Source organism: Falco rusticolus, chromosome 10 (genome assembly GCF_015220075.1).
Source record: "Falco rusticolus isolate bFalRus1 chromosome 10, bFalRus1.pri, whole genome shotgun sequence".
Lineage (NCBI taxonomy): Eukaryota > Metazoa > Chordata > Aves > Falconiformes > Falconidae > Falco > Falco rusticolus.
In genome coordinates, this window is record NC_051196.1 from 31,185,961 (window position 1) to 31,199,761 (window position 13,801).

The 13,801-nt window shown below is 38.7% G+C and overlaps 1 protein-coding gene across 15 annotated transcripts in view; it reads left to right on the plus strand.

Annotated features, from left to right (window-relative positions):
• The window catches only part of SULF2 (sulfatase 2), a 162,766-nt gene that overhangs the window by 110,672 nt on the left and 38,293 nt on the right, over positions 1–13,801 (plus strand). For all 15 annotated transcript variants that reach the window (XR_005106603.1, XM_037403289.1, XM_037403294.1 and 12 more), the window contains 2 exons: positions 6,335–6,486; positions 9,937–10,106. Coding sequence is in view for 14 of the 15 variants with exons in the window: in XM_037403289.1 (XP_037259186.1) it covers positions 6,335–6,486; positions 9,937–10,106 (322 nt within the window). In the remaining variant the exon portion in view is untranslated. The remainder of the gene's footprint in view (positions 1–6,334; positions 6,487–9,936; positions 10,107–13,801) is intronic.

The window sequence follows — 13,801 nt, forward strand, 5'->3', positions numbered from 1 at the left end:
GCTTGTCTAATTGCAGTGGTTACCAGTCACTGTACAACATGGTTTTTACAACTGTTACGTTTCATGAATTGTAATGATAAATTTTATTTCATTACAGAGCAGAGCTGTTCATGTAAAGGCTCTTGCCTTCAGTACTACTCTTTTTTGTGTCCCTATGGTGGTGGATGGAGCATGTGATTTTCATGAAAATTTTGTGCTATCAGTGTACTTTGGGTTAGAGAAAAACTGGGCCATCATGTACAGTAGACTAAAACAAAATATGTGTGTGTGTATATCCTCAGAGCTCAGTCTTCCTTAGCATCCTGAAACTGATGGAATTGAAGGGATCTGAGAACAAAATGTGGTCTTAAGCCCCTCTTTTGTGCCTTAAAAATCCTCTAACATCTAGGAACTTGCTGTATGTTTTATGTAACCCATTAGATTTACTGCAGTTACTGAAGTATTAATACTAATGCTGTATCTTCTGTCTTTGCAGTAGTGTCATATTGCCTGTTGTCACTAAAGGTGCCAGCTGGGTCTGTTCTGTGCAGGTAACCAGCACTTAGGAGTTACTGATTTTTGGAAAATCTGGTCAGTTATTTTGATATCTAATGAGAACTGATGTCTCTTGAACAATCTTTCCCATGGATCCAAATTTAATACTGAATGACAGATAAGACTGAATTTTATTTCAGAATCCCCGTGCTTCTGCTGTATATCCATTAATTTCACTGGGTTTATTCCATTGTACATTATCAGTTTAGGAGTATGTTTGGCCATCATGTGAATGCAAAGCTGACTTGAATTTTGGGCTGACTGCTTGTTACATGTACTTAGCCATGCTGAGAGTGCTTTAACATCTTCTTTCCTCTAATTGTCTCTTAGAGGACAAAAAGTACTGAAAGTGATTTTTGCTGGATATACAGCAGAATTAAGATGATAAATGCCCACGCCTCCCTTTCCCCGATCTAGAATGAAGGGATTGCTCAAATGTAGCTAATTGTTCAACTTTGAGGTGGGGAAAACTGGTATCAGATACAAACATGAAGGATTTTGAAGGGGTAAACAAATCCCTATGAGTAACTAAGACTCACAGCTCAAAACCTAATACCTGGAAAGTTTGCTGTTGAAATAGGTCAGAAAAACAGTGCTTTAAATACATCTTTGAAGTACTTAATGCACAACATTCATGCTTAAATGTAAAGGGTTAATGACTTAAAACATGAATTTAACTTCACAGTCGTGGTGATAAGTGCAGTGCTGATAGGTGGGCGCAGCTAAGTAGCATAAAGGGTATGAAAAGACGATGCCAGGAAGAGGGATGTGTGGTATAAATACTGAGCTTACTGTCCAGGAGTAACAAAAAGCTGTTTTTTACTTTTTCTTAGCTTCAGGATTTATTACGAGAGCATGAATATTTACAGATATATTCCTAAAATCTAAAATCCTGGAATCATGTATATTCAGCTGAAGGTAGGTCTCATAAGCCACCTAGTCCATCACAGGGTCACAGGCTAATTCAGGTTGGTAGAAACCTTGGGAGGTCTCTTTTCCACCACCTGATCAAAGCCTGCCCCAGGCCATGTTGCTGAGGGTTTCAGTCTTGAAAAACACCAAGGATTAGAATTGCAGCGTGTTCCTGAGCAACTGTTTCACTCTTCGACACTTGTCTTTGTGAAAAAGTGTTTCTTTACATCCAGGCTGAACCTCACTTGTTTCAATCTGTGCTGGTTCATTCTTGTTCTCTTGCCATGCACCACCACGAAGAGCCTGGCTTTGTCTTGTTAATGATCTTCCTTGCAGGTGAAAAGGTGATTTGGTCCTCCTGAAGCCAGGCTAACGTTGCTCCATGGAGTATATTTTTCTAGTTCATGGCCTGACTTGGTTTTACATATAGCAACAGCTTTATCCTTCACTGCTTCCCGACAGAATGTAACATAGCAGGAAGTTATTAGCAGTGCTCCTCTCATACGTTCTTTTCATGATTTCCTTCTTTCTTTCTTTAAAATGAACATAAACACTATGATCATGCTGTTAAACAGGTTATTAGTGGAATGGATAAGTGATCTTGGCCAGTAGTTAACAAAACTGTGTCTAAACAGACAACTAACTATGGTCAGAATCCGAGCTGCCAAATCAAGGAAACTGAATGAAAGACGAAAATTCTGTGTCTAAATCTGATCTGGCAGTTCTACACTGGTGAATCTCAGTTGACTTCCACTGCATTCTTGTTTCTAGTTTGAGAACTTGGAAAAGGTCTGTTACATCCAACTCCCTGTGTTGGGCAGTCTGTATGGAGTAAAAAGGGATGAATGATCCCCTGCATCATTTTATTGGTGCATTCTGCATTATCTTAGTTTTCCATTTAATGCAGAGTTCTGTGGATATCCTTTGTAGATGCATTTTAGTTGTGTTAACTACTTCTAGGTACATATTAGGAAAAGAATTGGTCTTTTAAAAAAGGGGGGGGGGGGGAACCCAACAAACCTGTAGAGTTTGGTAGGTGATACAGGCAAATGATAGAACTAGCTCCAGTGTTTCCAGTGGTGGTAAATGATGCCTTGATGTCTGTTCTTTTGATTGTGCTTTTACACTACGTTTGACAAAATGCTAGATCTGCTTTTTAAGCAGTGAGCTATGGCCTTGATACATCTGCAGTTGTGGTACGTTCAGAGCAGAGCTTTTTATTAACTGATAGCATGGGGAAAATTCTTTCGTGTGCTTGCCCCCCCCTTACAGGCAGAGCTTGAAAAACAAAATCTCTTGTAAAAATTCCACTCTATACCAAAGAATTTTGCAGGTGCTTATCATTGAAGGGTGAGACTGAGAAAAGAACCTTAGAAGGTTATGAACCCCTGCGGAAGTGGAAACAGTGTACAAAGGACTCAATTCTTGCATATCCTGTTTCATGTAGTCTTAGAAGAAACTATGTTGTATGGTATTTAAAGCAAAGGAAAATCACATTCTTAATGCATTTATTAAAAACAGCCACTTCGGATGTTTTTTAATGATCATTTCATAGGCTGGATATAGGAACGTGGCTGAGCATATCAAACAGCAGCCTCTGTGAATGTTTATTAATGAAATCTTGGAGCGGTTTGAAATTGGATGTACCAAAGGCATATGTACTCCAGTGAGCAGCTGTCTCTGGTGGTGAACTAATCTGATGAGGGGGAAAATTATGTTAGAGAGAATCTTTACAATGCAAAATCAAAATCTTTCACCAGCATCGAGAGCTTTATTGTAACCCAATATTTTGTACTGCAGAGGAATGATGTTTAAAACTTTTTTAATAACAAGACTTTAAATGGCTGAGAAGGAGGGGGGAAAGAAAAAGATACGAAATGGAAGATTAGAAACAGCAGAGAGAATTATTTAAGGCACTTTGACATGCATGCAAGATTATAAGGACATCCTGCATGTACAATGGGAGGTATGCAAAAGGTACGGGAAGGAGCTTCCGCCAGACTTTCCTTTAATGCCTCTGCAGAATAACAAAGGAGTAATTCTTTACAGAATGCCTCTTTCCTGAGTTCTTCAGCTGACTCAGCCAAAGGTTTTAGGAATGGATTGGTTCCTGTGAGCAGAAATGCCAAATATATCTCTGTTTGGATATACTATGTTCAGTGGGGGACAAAAGGCTTTGGGCTGCCTTATGCATACCTGCTCGTGCAGGCAGTGGTCAGTGTTTCACAGAATCACAGAACAGTTGGGGCTGGAAGAGACCTCTGGAGACCACCCAGCCCAGCCCCCTGCTAAAGCAGGGGGCACAGCATCACATCCAGATGGTTCTGGAATGCCTCCAGAGAAGGAGACTGCACAGCCTCTCTGGACAGCCTGTCCCGCTGCTCTGTCACCCTTCAGGTGAAGAAGTTCTTCTTCATATTCAGAAGGAACTTTTTGTGTTTCAGTTTGTGCCTGTTGCCCCTTGGCCTGTCGCTGGGCACCACTGCAAAGAGCCCAGCCCCATCCTCTTGACACTTGCCCTGAAGATATTTGTAGGCATTGATAAGATCCCGTATCAGTCTTCTCCAGGCTAAACAGGCCCAGCTCTCCCAGCCTTTCCTCAGGAGGGAATGCTCTAGTTTCAATCCTGTGTTCTTTCTTACTAGGACAGTAAAAAAATGTGCATCTGTATTGTTTTATTACATATAATCTTCGTGAGTTGCCTTTCATTCTTTAAAAATGGGAAGTTATTCATAAAGTAAAATAATTTGAGAATGTGTATGTACTGTAGAAATGCAGTCCCTGAGTAATGTGATAGTTTCATCTGCAGTGGAGTAGATGCTGCTTTGTTCATTGCTGCTAGTTTACTTTCTTGGTTAAAAAAGGTGTCATAAGGTAGTTTAGGATACTGAAACAAATTATTTTCTGCAACATGCTTATCGGTTGCTTAACCCTTTTGTAAATGGCTCATCTATAAAACAGCAGAGCACCTTACCTGCTTTTACAAAATATTTTGAAAGCATAGTGTAATTTTAAGGAATTTATTAATTGTGTCCCAATAGAGCCCTCCTCATCTTCTGTGATGTGGATCTTAATTTTATCAGCACTTTCCTCTCTTTCAAGCACTTTGAAAGATCTCAAACATTCGCTTTCTCTTGGCTCACCTTACACATTAATTGAATACATTGAAATTTGCTGAGGAGGATGATTCAAAATACGCTTTTGCATTCTACCTAAGCACTTGGAGTTGGATCTTATGGATATTCAGTGCACAATGTACTTACTCCCTGTGAATTTGTTTAATTCCATTCTATTACTATTTTGCTAATACCATGTTTCCCATTTTTTTAGAAAAGAAAAACACCATCGGGTAGTGACATGGAGCTCTCTTACATACTGTTTTGTATCACTGTTTCTCACTGTGTCTGTCTTTTGGACCAATATTCAGCCTACTGCAAGCAGATGTAAATCCATTGACTTCAGGGAGGCTGGCCCTTATTACAGTGGCTGAAAACCTGTTCTGCTCTACCCACAGCATTGCTCCTTGCATTTATGTAAGCACAAGAAGGTGCAGTATCAGACATTGTAGTCTGCAAGCTTTAAAAAAAAAAATCTTTAAGAACCTGGGAACTGCGAATTGAGTGCTCAAATCCCTTAGGTTATGAGTTGAGGTTTAATCTGAGTCTAAGAACGGAATCTTAGATACTCTGTCACCCTTACAGAAGCACAGAGATCCCCTGATAGATGGCCACTGTGAGATGCTGCACGCATTATGTGCCTCTGGATTAAAAACACTTGTAATGACAAGTGGAACAAGATCTTTGTGCTTAGTCACTATGGTAATGCTAAAATGTATTGCCAGTCCATTCAAAAATTGAGATCTGAGCTCTGATCGTGAAAAGTCAGATGCTGAGTCGCAGTGCAGTGTGCAGACCCAAGAGCAGAATTTTGTCTTTGAGCTTTAAAAAAAGGAGCTAGATGGAATCTTCCAGTACAATTTATCCCATAATTGCACAGTGATGATATAACATATAAACTAATACTGAAAAATATGTTCCTTTAAATTATTTATTTGTTTTACTGGAATAGTGTGAAAACATCATTGGGTACATCGTGTATTTTAGAGAATTTGTAATGTTCTTATAGAAATCTAATGCTTTTCATTTTCCTTAACCATTTTCAGGAAAATAATTTGTGTCTGTACACTTGTGGCTTACAGAGCAAGGCTAGCATACATATAGCTCTTCTGGGAGGATGGCTCAAATGCCTGCCCTGTGTTCTGTAAGAATCCTTGTACTCATTCTGCACTTGTTCTGCCAAACAGGCTGTTTCTTCATTTCTTCTATGCAGCAAGTTTAAAATCTCATCGCATTTATGGTCCTCGTTTGTCATCTTTTCTCCCAAGCCAGCCTCCTGTTAGAGACTTCACTGCTTCTGCCAGTTCCTTAGGTGGAGATGGCTTAAGCGGGTGTAACCAGAATGAAAAATTAGCTGAATTGGGTGATTCAGAGTAGGGTGAGATAATGTGGCAACTGGCGCTATTTTAAGCATTCTCTGTTTTGTTCCTCTGATTCTGAGTATATCAGGCACTAAGGGAAATAAAATGGTAATTGTGGTCCAGATTCTTTCATACGTAGTCAGATTGTAAATCAAAAGTTCTGCATTATGAAGCTCTGAAATAAAGAAACGCAGGCAGACTTAGAACTTACCTTACTGAGGGTTGGACTAGATGGCCTTTAAAGGTCCCTTCCAACCAAAGCTATTCTGTGGTCTCTTATCGTAAATGTATTGGAATGAAGAAAAATCTCCTCTCAGAAGAGACAGAAAGGAAAGAATACAGTTAAATACAGTGTCTTTGAAGTGTTTATGTTACACCTTCTTATGATGCTTTTGCTTTCTCTACCCCTAGCTTTCTTTGGAAAGTACCTTAATGAGTACAATGGCTCCTATGTGCCTCCTGGTTGGAAAGAATGGGTTGGATTACTTAAAAACTCTCGATTTTACAACTACACGCTCTGTAGAAATGGAGTGAAAGAGAAGCATGGATATGACTACTCCAGGGTAGGTCCTCCTGATTTGTTTCTATTTTTACAGCATTTGGACATGACTGTGTGAAAGTTAGGCTTTATGGTTTCAGTCAAACTAAAGAATTCTTCTTGTACTTGGAAGCTGCTACGTGTAACATTAGCTACAACCCAACAGGTGTTGTGTTTGGACTTTTCGTTATCTTCTGTTCTGGGAGGGTCATGTTACTGAAAATACTGCTGGCAGTGATGGAAGCAAACAAAGTGTCCTGAGACTGTAGTATGTATTACGAGCTGAAGATGTGAAAATAGATTTAAATGCTGCATGATAACTACTTCTGTGCTTTGTACTTTAATTATTGTGTGTTGAGTCTGATTCTCATCTGTTCCCTGGTACCAGAACTGACTCCAGTGGAGTTACATGAGCATAAATGAAATAAGAATCTGGTTCGCTCCAGCTAGACACATCTTTTTATTTCAGTTTAAGGAACTTGTTTCACAACCGTAATATGATGGAGAATTCATAATATCTTGGTATATCTTATGGCAATTCTGAATGAGTGGCATATAACTATTAAATGTGTATCTCTGTGCATTGTTACAAGTGCCTATGTTTTTTAATATCCTTGTAAGGATGTTATACCCTGGCCAAACTTACTTAAATGCTTGATAATCTTTGTCAAATGCAGTATAATTTTTTTCCTCATCTAGCACATGTTATAGCTCAAAGTTTCCTGTTTGCAGTCAGGAGTTTGTTTATTTCAGCCAAAAGCGTTACCTTTCCAAAGGGACCTGCTTTTGTGAATTCCTAAAATGGCATGAATTGTCTCAGAAGTAGGATGGTAAATAAAGTTATCCATGAACTGTTGTAGTTTAAGTAGTGTATGACTTAGGAAGTTGACTCACTCTGGACTGATACGAATTTGTAAGGTGTATTTGCTTAACAGGGATTTGGTTTTCTTTCTCTTACTGAGCACAAATCCTGCCTCTTTATTTGTGTTTCATTAGTAATGTGTTTACAGTCAGCTTTTCCTTTTAAAAGGTTGATGTCTGTGTGATTTCTCCTTTCCCCTTCCCTATTTACCATTTTTAATTGAATGTACTTTGTATTGAAAGATAAAACTTAACAGGCTTCTAGGGTTTCCTTTTCTATCACTAGCTGCTATGGGGAAGGGGCAACTGATGTGCAGAATTATTTGTTTGTTTCCCTTCTGATTTGTGAAGAATGAAAGAGCTAATCTTTACAGCCATGTACCAAAAATGTTATGATGGAAATACATCTTACATGGAACAACGTCAGGCGAGTGATTTCACACAGACCTGCTCCCCATTGTACCAAGTAGTCAACAGGGAACTTTATGTTCCAGTATCCTCAGCCCTGTTTTGTGTATGCGATACTTGAAAATGTTTAGGTTTTCATTTGGCTAAGGTTTTCCTAGCAAGGTTGGTAATAAATAAAAAAAGTCGGATGGAAATAAAAATATTTGATAATCTTCATATTCTTGTATAATACCAGCTATGGTAATAAACAGATGATAGTGTGTAGAGCAGAAGCGCTTGTTGATGTTAACACTGGGTTCAAATGAATAAGCAAGCTGAGGTACAAGACTGCTTCTCATCCTTTCCTGCCATTTTCGTTGCTGAAAACCTAATTTTCCAGCAACGAACAATATAATCAGATTATCTTTTAGCCTTATCTACTTGACATAGTTAATATTAATTATGTGCCAGTGGAAAGCTAGAAAAAAACATTACTGATTCTGTTCTCAAAAGCGACTGCTAAGCACTTAACCTCTGAAAATCAGATCTTTGAAAATTCTTGCAGGTTTTTCAACAGGATGTATTCTACTTTCATTTTTCTTGTTTAGTTTCTGCCAATTTTTTTAGATGCATTTTTGTTTTGTATGCATTTGCAGAATCCACTACAACCTCTACAGTTTGGAGCTTTTAAAAAGAAAAAGAAAATCAGTTAAGGGAAATGTTTCTCTTTGGTCTTTTGTCTTGGTAGACACTGGTTTTGCAACGTTGAATTTGAATAATTTTCACTTTGACTAGGTGAAAACCTTCATCTTCAATATGAAATTTGAAAACAATGATCTTGTAACGGCCAAATCAAAGATGAGTTAGTTACTTAAGAAAGTGACCAACCAATTTAAAGAACAGGCACATTTTAGGTAAATGTCAGTGCATTTTTAAGAGTACCCCAGTATTCTCCCTCAGCTGTGAGTGTGATCTCAGGTATTGAAAGTATGTTCAGAAATCAGTTTTGCTCTGGTCTGACTTACTGCACATTCTCGTTCCCCTGCATATGAATGGAGGCCCTTCCCTTAACTTTGATGGAATTATGCCTGTTTACACCTGCTTTCAGGAGTGAAAATATCATGGCAGTAACAGTCATCATCGCGGCAGTTTCATAACAGACATCCCTCACGTTGGGAGCGATGTGTAAAATTATAAATGGAGACTTTGCCAGCCTTGTTCTGGAATTCACAGGAAATGACTTGGGGAAAGTAAATACGGTCAGTGAGAAAGGCTTCCTCTGATGAATGATAAGGTGACTTCTCAGATCAAGGACATGGGCAGTGGTAAAGAGGAACAAGTGTCTGAGCAGCGAACAGAAAGCTGTATGTAAAAGGGGATGCAATCCAATACGTACCACACCTTGTACTTGTTTACTTGTCCAGAGCCAGACTTACGTCTGATTTTGCATTCAGCTGTGACGTGACGGTTATTACTTTGGTTTTTACATGTGCAGTTTCATATCCTACTTGTGTTGGAGGGTTATTTATATCTGCAGCATTTCCTGTGATGCAGCCTAAGAGAGAACATGGCTTGTCATTAAAAATGCTGTCTTCAATCCATATAGCTCCAGCAGATATCAGAAGAATGATAGTGATACTTCTTAGAAAACAGAAAGATAGTCCATATCTTCCAAAGGAAATTTTATTTCTATCAGGTTGTCATTGTGTCTGTAATATTGAATGAAATTTTTGGTCCAGTTAGCCCAACATCTTGTATTTTTTTGACTTCTGGCTCAGAGGGAGGTTAAGTAAAATTAACATCAAGCCATTTGGATTTTCAAAGCACTTTTACGATGTAAGGTTGGACTACAGACCTTGAAGATACTGACACCAAAAAGCAAAGAAATTGACCTGTAATTTTCTATTTTTTTTTATTCATACCTGGTCATGGTATTTAGTATTGTGATTCATTCATAATGTAATTATGCACTCCCGGAAAAGTCCTATCTGATCTTCTGTGTCATCCATTTCTGAGAGGAACCTGTTGCTTTTCATATTTCTAGGCTGTGAAGAAAGAATTATTTGGGTATCATTTTTGAAGCTTTAACATCTGTAACTTACTCCCTCCTCCTCCCATTCTGAGTGAAGTGGTTTCTTATGATACCTCAGACCTCCCCTTCCCATCTTACCCCCCAACTTGATATTATTTTTCAAGGATCTCATTACCCTTTTACTTCTGCTTGCAGGATTATCTAACTGATCTGATTACCAATGACAGTATTACCTTCTTCAGAATCTCAAAGAAGATGTACCCTCACAGGCCTGTGCTGATGGTTATAAGCCATGCTGCTCCTCACGGCCCTGAAGATTCAGCCCCTCAGTACTCGCATCTCTTTCCTAATGCCTCACAACACATGTAAGGAAAACCAAAACCCTTCCATTTCCAGGTTCAGGAGTATAGAAGTCCTGGGTACTTCTGGGGGAGCAATGTTTGCGTTGTAATAGTCTTGGCGTAAGTTTGTCACGAATGTATAAGAAGAGCTTTGAGATTTAGGGGTTGTGTTACCTCTTTAGACTAGTAAAAGTACCTTGAGAATGGCTACTGCATCTGGAGCTCAGATTTCTATAGCTCACTGAAATGAAAGAATCACGTTGAATTCATTGGACATTGTTGTAACCTGTTTGGGATGTAAAGCACTGTTTTATTTGGAGCAGGGGGATCAAAATCTGGGTTTTGGGCTGTAATCTCTTCAAGGAAAGAAACTTTTATCTCCCTGTCCTTATATATAAACTATATTGTTTTATGGGGATTACCAAAATCATATTGCATGCAGAACTTACCACTCCTATTTCATATATGGAAAGAAAGGAAATACAGGCCTGCAACACCAAATTAGACAAGGTGTTCCTGAACGAGCTGGTGTTGGTATTTCTGTATGTGACCCGGTAAAATGTCTTGAACGGGTCCCAACAGCAGTATCACCCAGTTCCTGCGTTAATGTCTTTGTAAGCTCCATGATGAGCCTGGTTTGTGGCACAGAGACGTTTCACAGGTACAGCCCAGTAATGCTCCGTTACAGGCATCTCCTTGCATGCTGGTGAAATGAGTGTTCTCCCAAATCACCTTTTGGCACAACTGAAAACATTCCAGTATTCTTCTGATTACTGCCTTCATGCCTTCAGTGACATTCAACATTTGTAACTTTCTTCCTATGTGCACTTTTGGGTTTTTTTAAGGGGCATTCTGTTTTATTTTGGATTTGTGAAGGAACTGGGAACTAATGGAAATAATAATGAATTGGTAGCCAAAGCTGCTAAGGACTAGTCCAAAGTCCAGCGAGCTTTTTCCCTTTATTTAAAATAGTCTGAGGGAAAAAGCCTACTTTGTTCTATTGTCTTGCTGTTGCATAAGTTAGAATTATATATTTCAGTATTTTGTGCTGTGCTACCAAAGAGAATCTCTGGCCTACATCTACAGCAATACAGTATTTCATGTTTGTTTGCCATCTTATGCTCATTTATTTTCTTTGAAATGAAAATTACAGAAACGCCAGCTGAACAACTTCTCATAGCTTATACCCAGTACTGACCTCAGTCTTATTAAAAGTTCCTTTGGAAGGCATTCGTATCTCAGAGATGATAATCATTTATCAAGCAACATTCTGTAGCAGTTTAATTATGCTAGTCGATTGAAAAACAGTAGAAGGATTTGAGGAAGGCCAGCTATTAAAAATACAAACTATACCTATTTTTCTTTTGCTTGTAGTTTAAATCTTACTTTTTGCACAAACTAGGTTTATCTTCCTGATTATAACGTAGTTACATAAAACTATTTTTAATTGTAGGTGCTTTTCTTACAGTGATAATAATTACACAGGAAGTGTCACTCTGTGGAAACAGGTTTTGTTTGTAAAGAAACAAATTATCTCGGTAGATTAAGGAACTGTTTTTCTTTTGGATACAAACATAAAACAGGGGTTTATGTACATCCTGTGCAAAGAAAGTGCCAATCTTATTCTAAATAATTTTCTGGGCACTACATAACAATTACCTGTAAGGGTTTTCACTGGGCTGGGTTTAAGATTAAATGTAAACATGCAGAACATGCATCATTCCCTTACTGTATGTACAAATCGGTTCTCTACTTTCTGGGTTTTTCCCCCTGTGTCTGCATTCCAGGGAATCCCTCAGTGACAGATAAATCTGTCAATGACAAAGGGGTGTAGGCAGTTCTCGCTGTTCTGTTGCCATGTGGGTACGGCAGGGAAGGATCAGAACACAGGCGGAACACTTCTTATGAATTGCCCTAAAGCAGTAAACAATACCCTGAACACAGTCTTTGCCTAGTCCCAGAGTCAGAAGTCAGTGCACCATGTGGCACGTCTGTGCCTCTTGTGGCAGTGCTGACTGACTCTGCACGCGGATTCTCGAGCGATGTCCACGAGGCAGAGCGAAGGAAGGTGTGGCTGTAGTGCTTACACGGGCTGACATACATGCAGCGTTGTGTAGTGATGCTAATAGCAGCTACGAGTTAGCGGGGTGGATTTTAGCATAGACTGAGGATCAGAGGACTTCTTTGCTTGGGAACTCGGATACGCACTTCTGTTGCCAATTTATGGTGGTGTTCTCTTGTTTCTATTGTTATATATACTATTACATTACTACTACTTCTGTTATTACACACATATATACATATTCCATCTTGTTCTATAGAGCTCCTTTTCGTGTGCTTCTGCAGTCTTTTCTTGTTGAAATATTCACGTCAACCAGCATCCACATAGCAAATCCCTAGGCTACATGGCTGGTTTTCCTTTTCTACTGCCTATACAGATAGCTGCAGTGAGTGCAACAGCTGGGCAGTTTAACAGTGATCAGAAATGTTATTTCTATAGAAGGTATGTTTTGCCACCCATCTTTTCCAAGGTCAGATGCAATCAGACTATGATTTATCTTCTGAGTACATTCGAAGAGGTTATCTTAACTAACTTCTAGGAATGTTGTATTTGTGTATTTTTCCCATAAGACAGACAAATCTGTTAAGTGTAAGAGGGTTACATTTGTAGTAATCAAAGAAAATCACGGGCTTTGCTTGGATTAAACAGCGGGAGGTTTCAAATCAGTCAGGAAATCACAAAGTAAGCTGAAAAGGAGTTTGCCAAGCATTTTTGATTCATTCTGGGCATCACATAGCAACAGTTTCCATAACTGTCAGCATTTTCAAAGGAGCAATGTCATTATTTCAGCCACAATAACATTCTGAAATTCAAGAGGCTATTAACAATACAGAGAGAATAAACACGGGCCCTTTCCTCCCTATATGAAGAAGCCTCCATCTGCCGCCTACGCACATTTTTCAGATAGCATCTAACAAAGGCTTTCGGCATAAAACATTTAACTGGCAGATTATTAATTTCATATTTATATTAAAACTCTTTAAGACTCTCTGTTGTTTTCAAAGATATGTTAGATACACAGTATTTCCAGGAGAACTTTCAACTTATGTTACTGTTGTTTATCTTAATAACTTATCCTGCTGTGCTGTTCCATACACAAAAACAACGGTAGATATTTGCCAAATAGGAGATGGAATTTACCAGGATATTGTGTGTTGGGAAGAAAAAAATAACTGAATATTTGCTATTTTCTCCTGTATTACTGTCTCACCCTCTTGACTTGCACGTTTGCATAGACTAAGTTTATTGCTTTAAATGAAAAAAGGAAGCCTCAAAAATTAGGAAAAGTAATTTTTATTATTTTAGACACTGCAGGTGATGTGTCTGAGCTTGGGGTATGAAGAGAATTGACAAAGGTTCTCAATCTTAAGTAATAACAAACTTTTCAGGAATAGATATAGCAGGTAAAAATAGTATTTCTGGCAAACGTAAGCTGTAATACAGTTCTCTAGAGAGCTGGTGATGCAGAGTCAACATCATGGTAATGATACAGCAAAATAAATCTTCTGTTTAGCTCCAGCTAACCTAGAGCAATATAATTATGCACAGAAAAGCAATCTCGAGAACTGCCAGCAACGTGAAATTACAGACAAGTAGTGATATTTCTCCTCACTGCTTTAATGGTGGCCCAGGGTCATGAGAACCTGGAGGGGCAGTG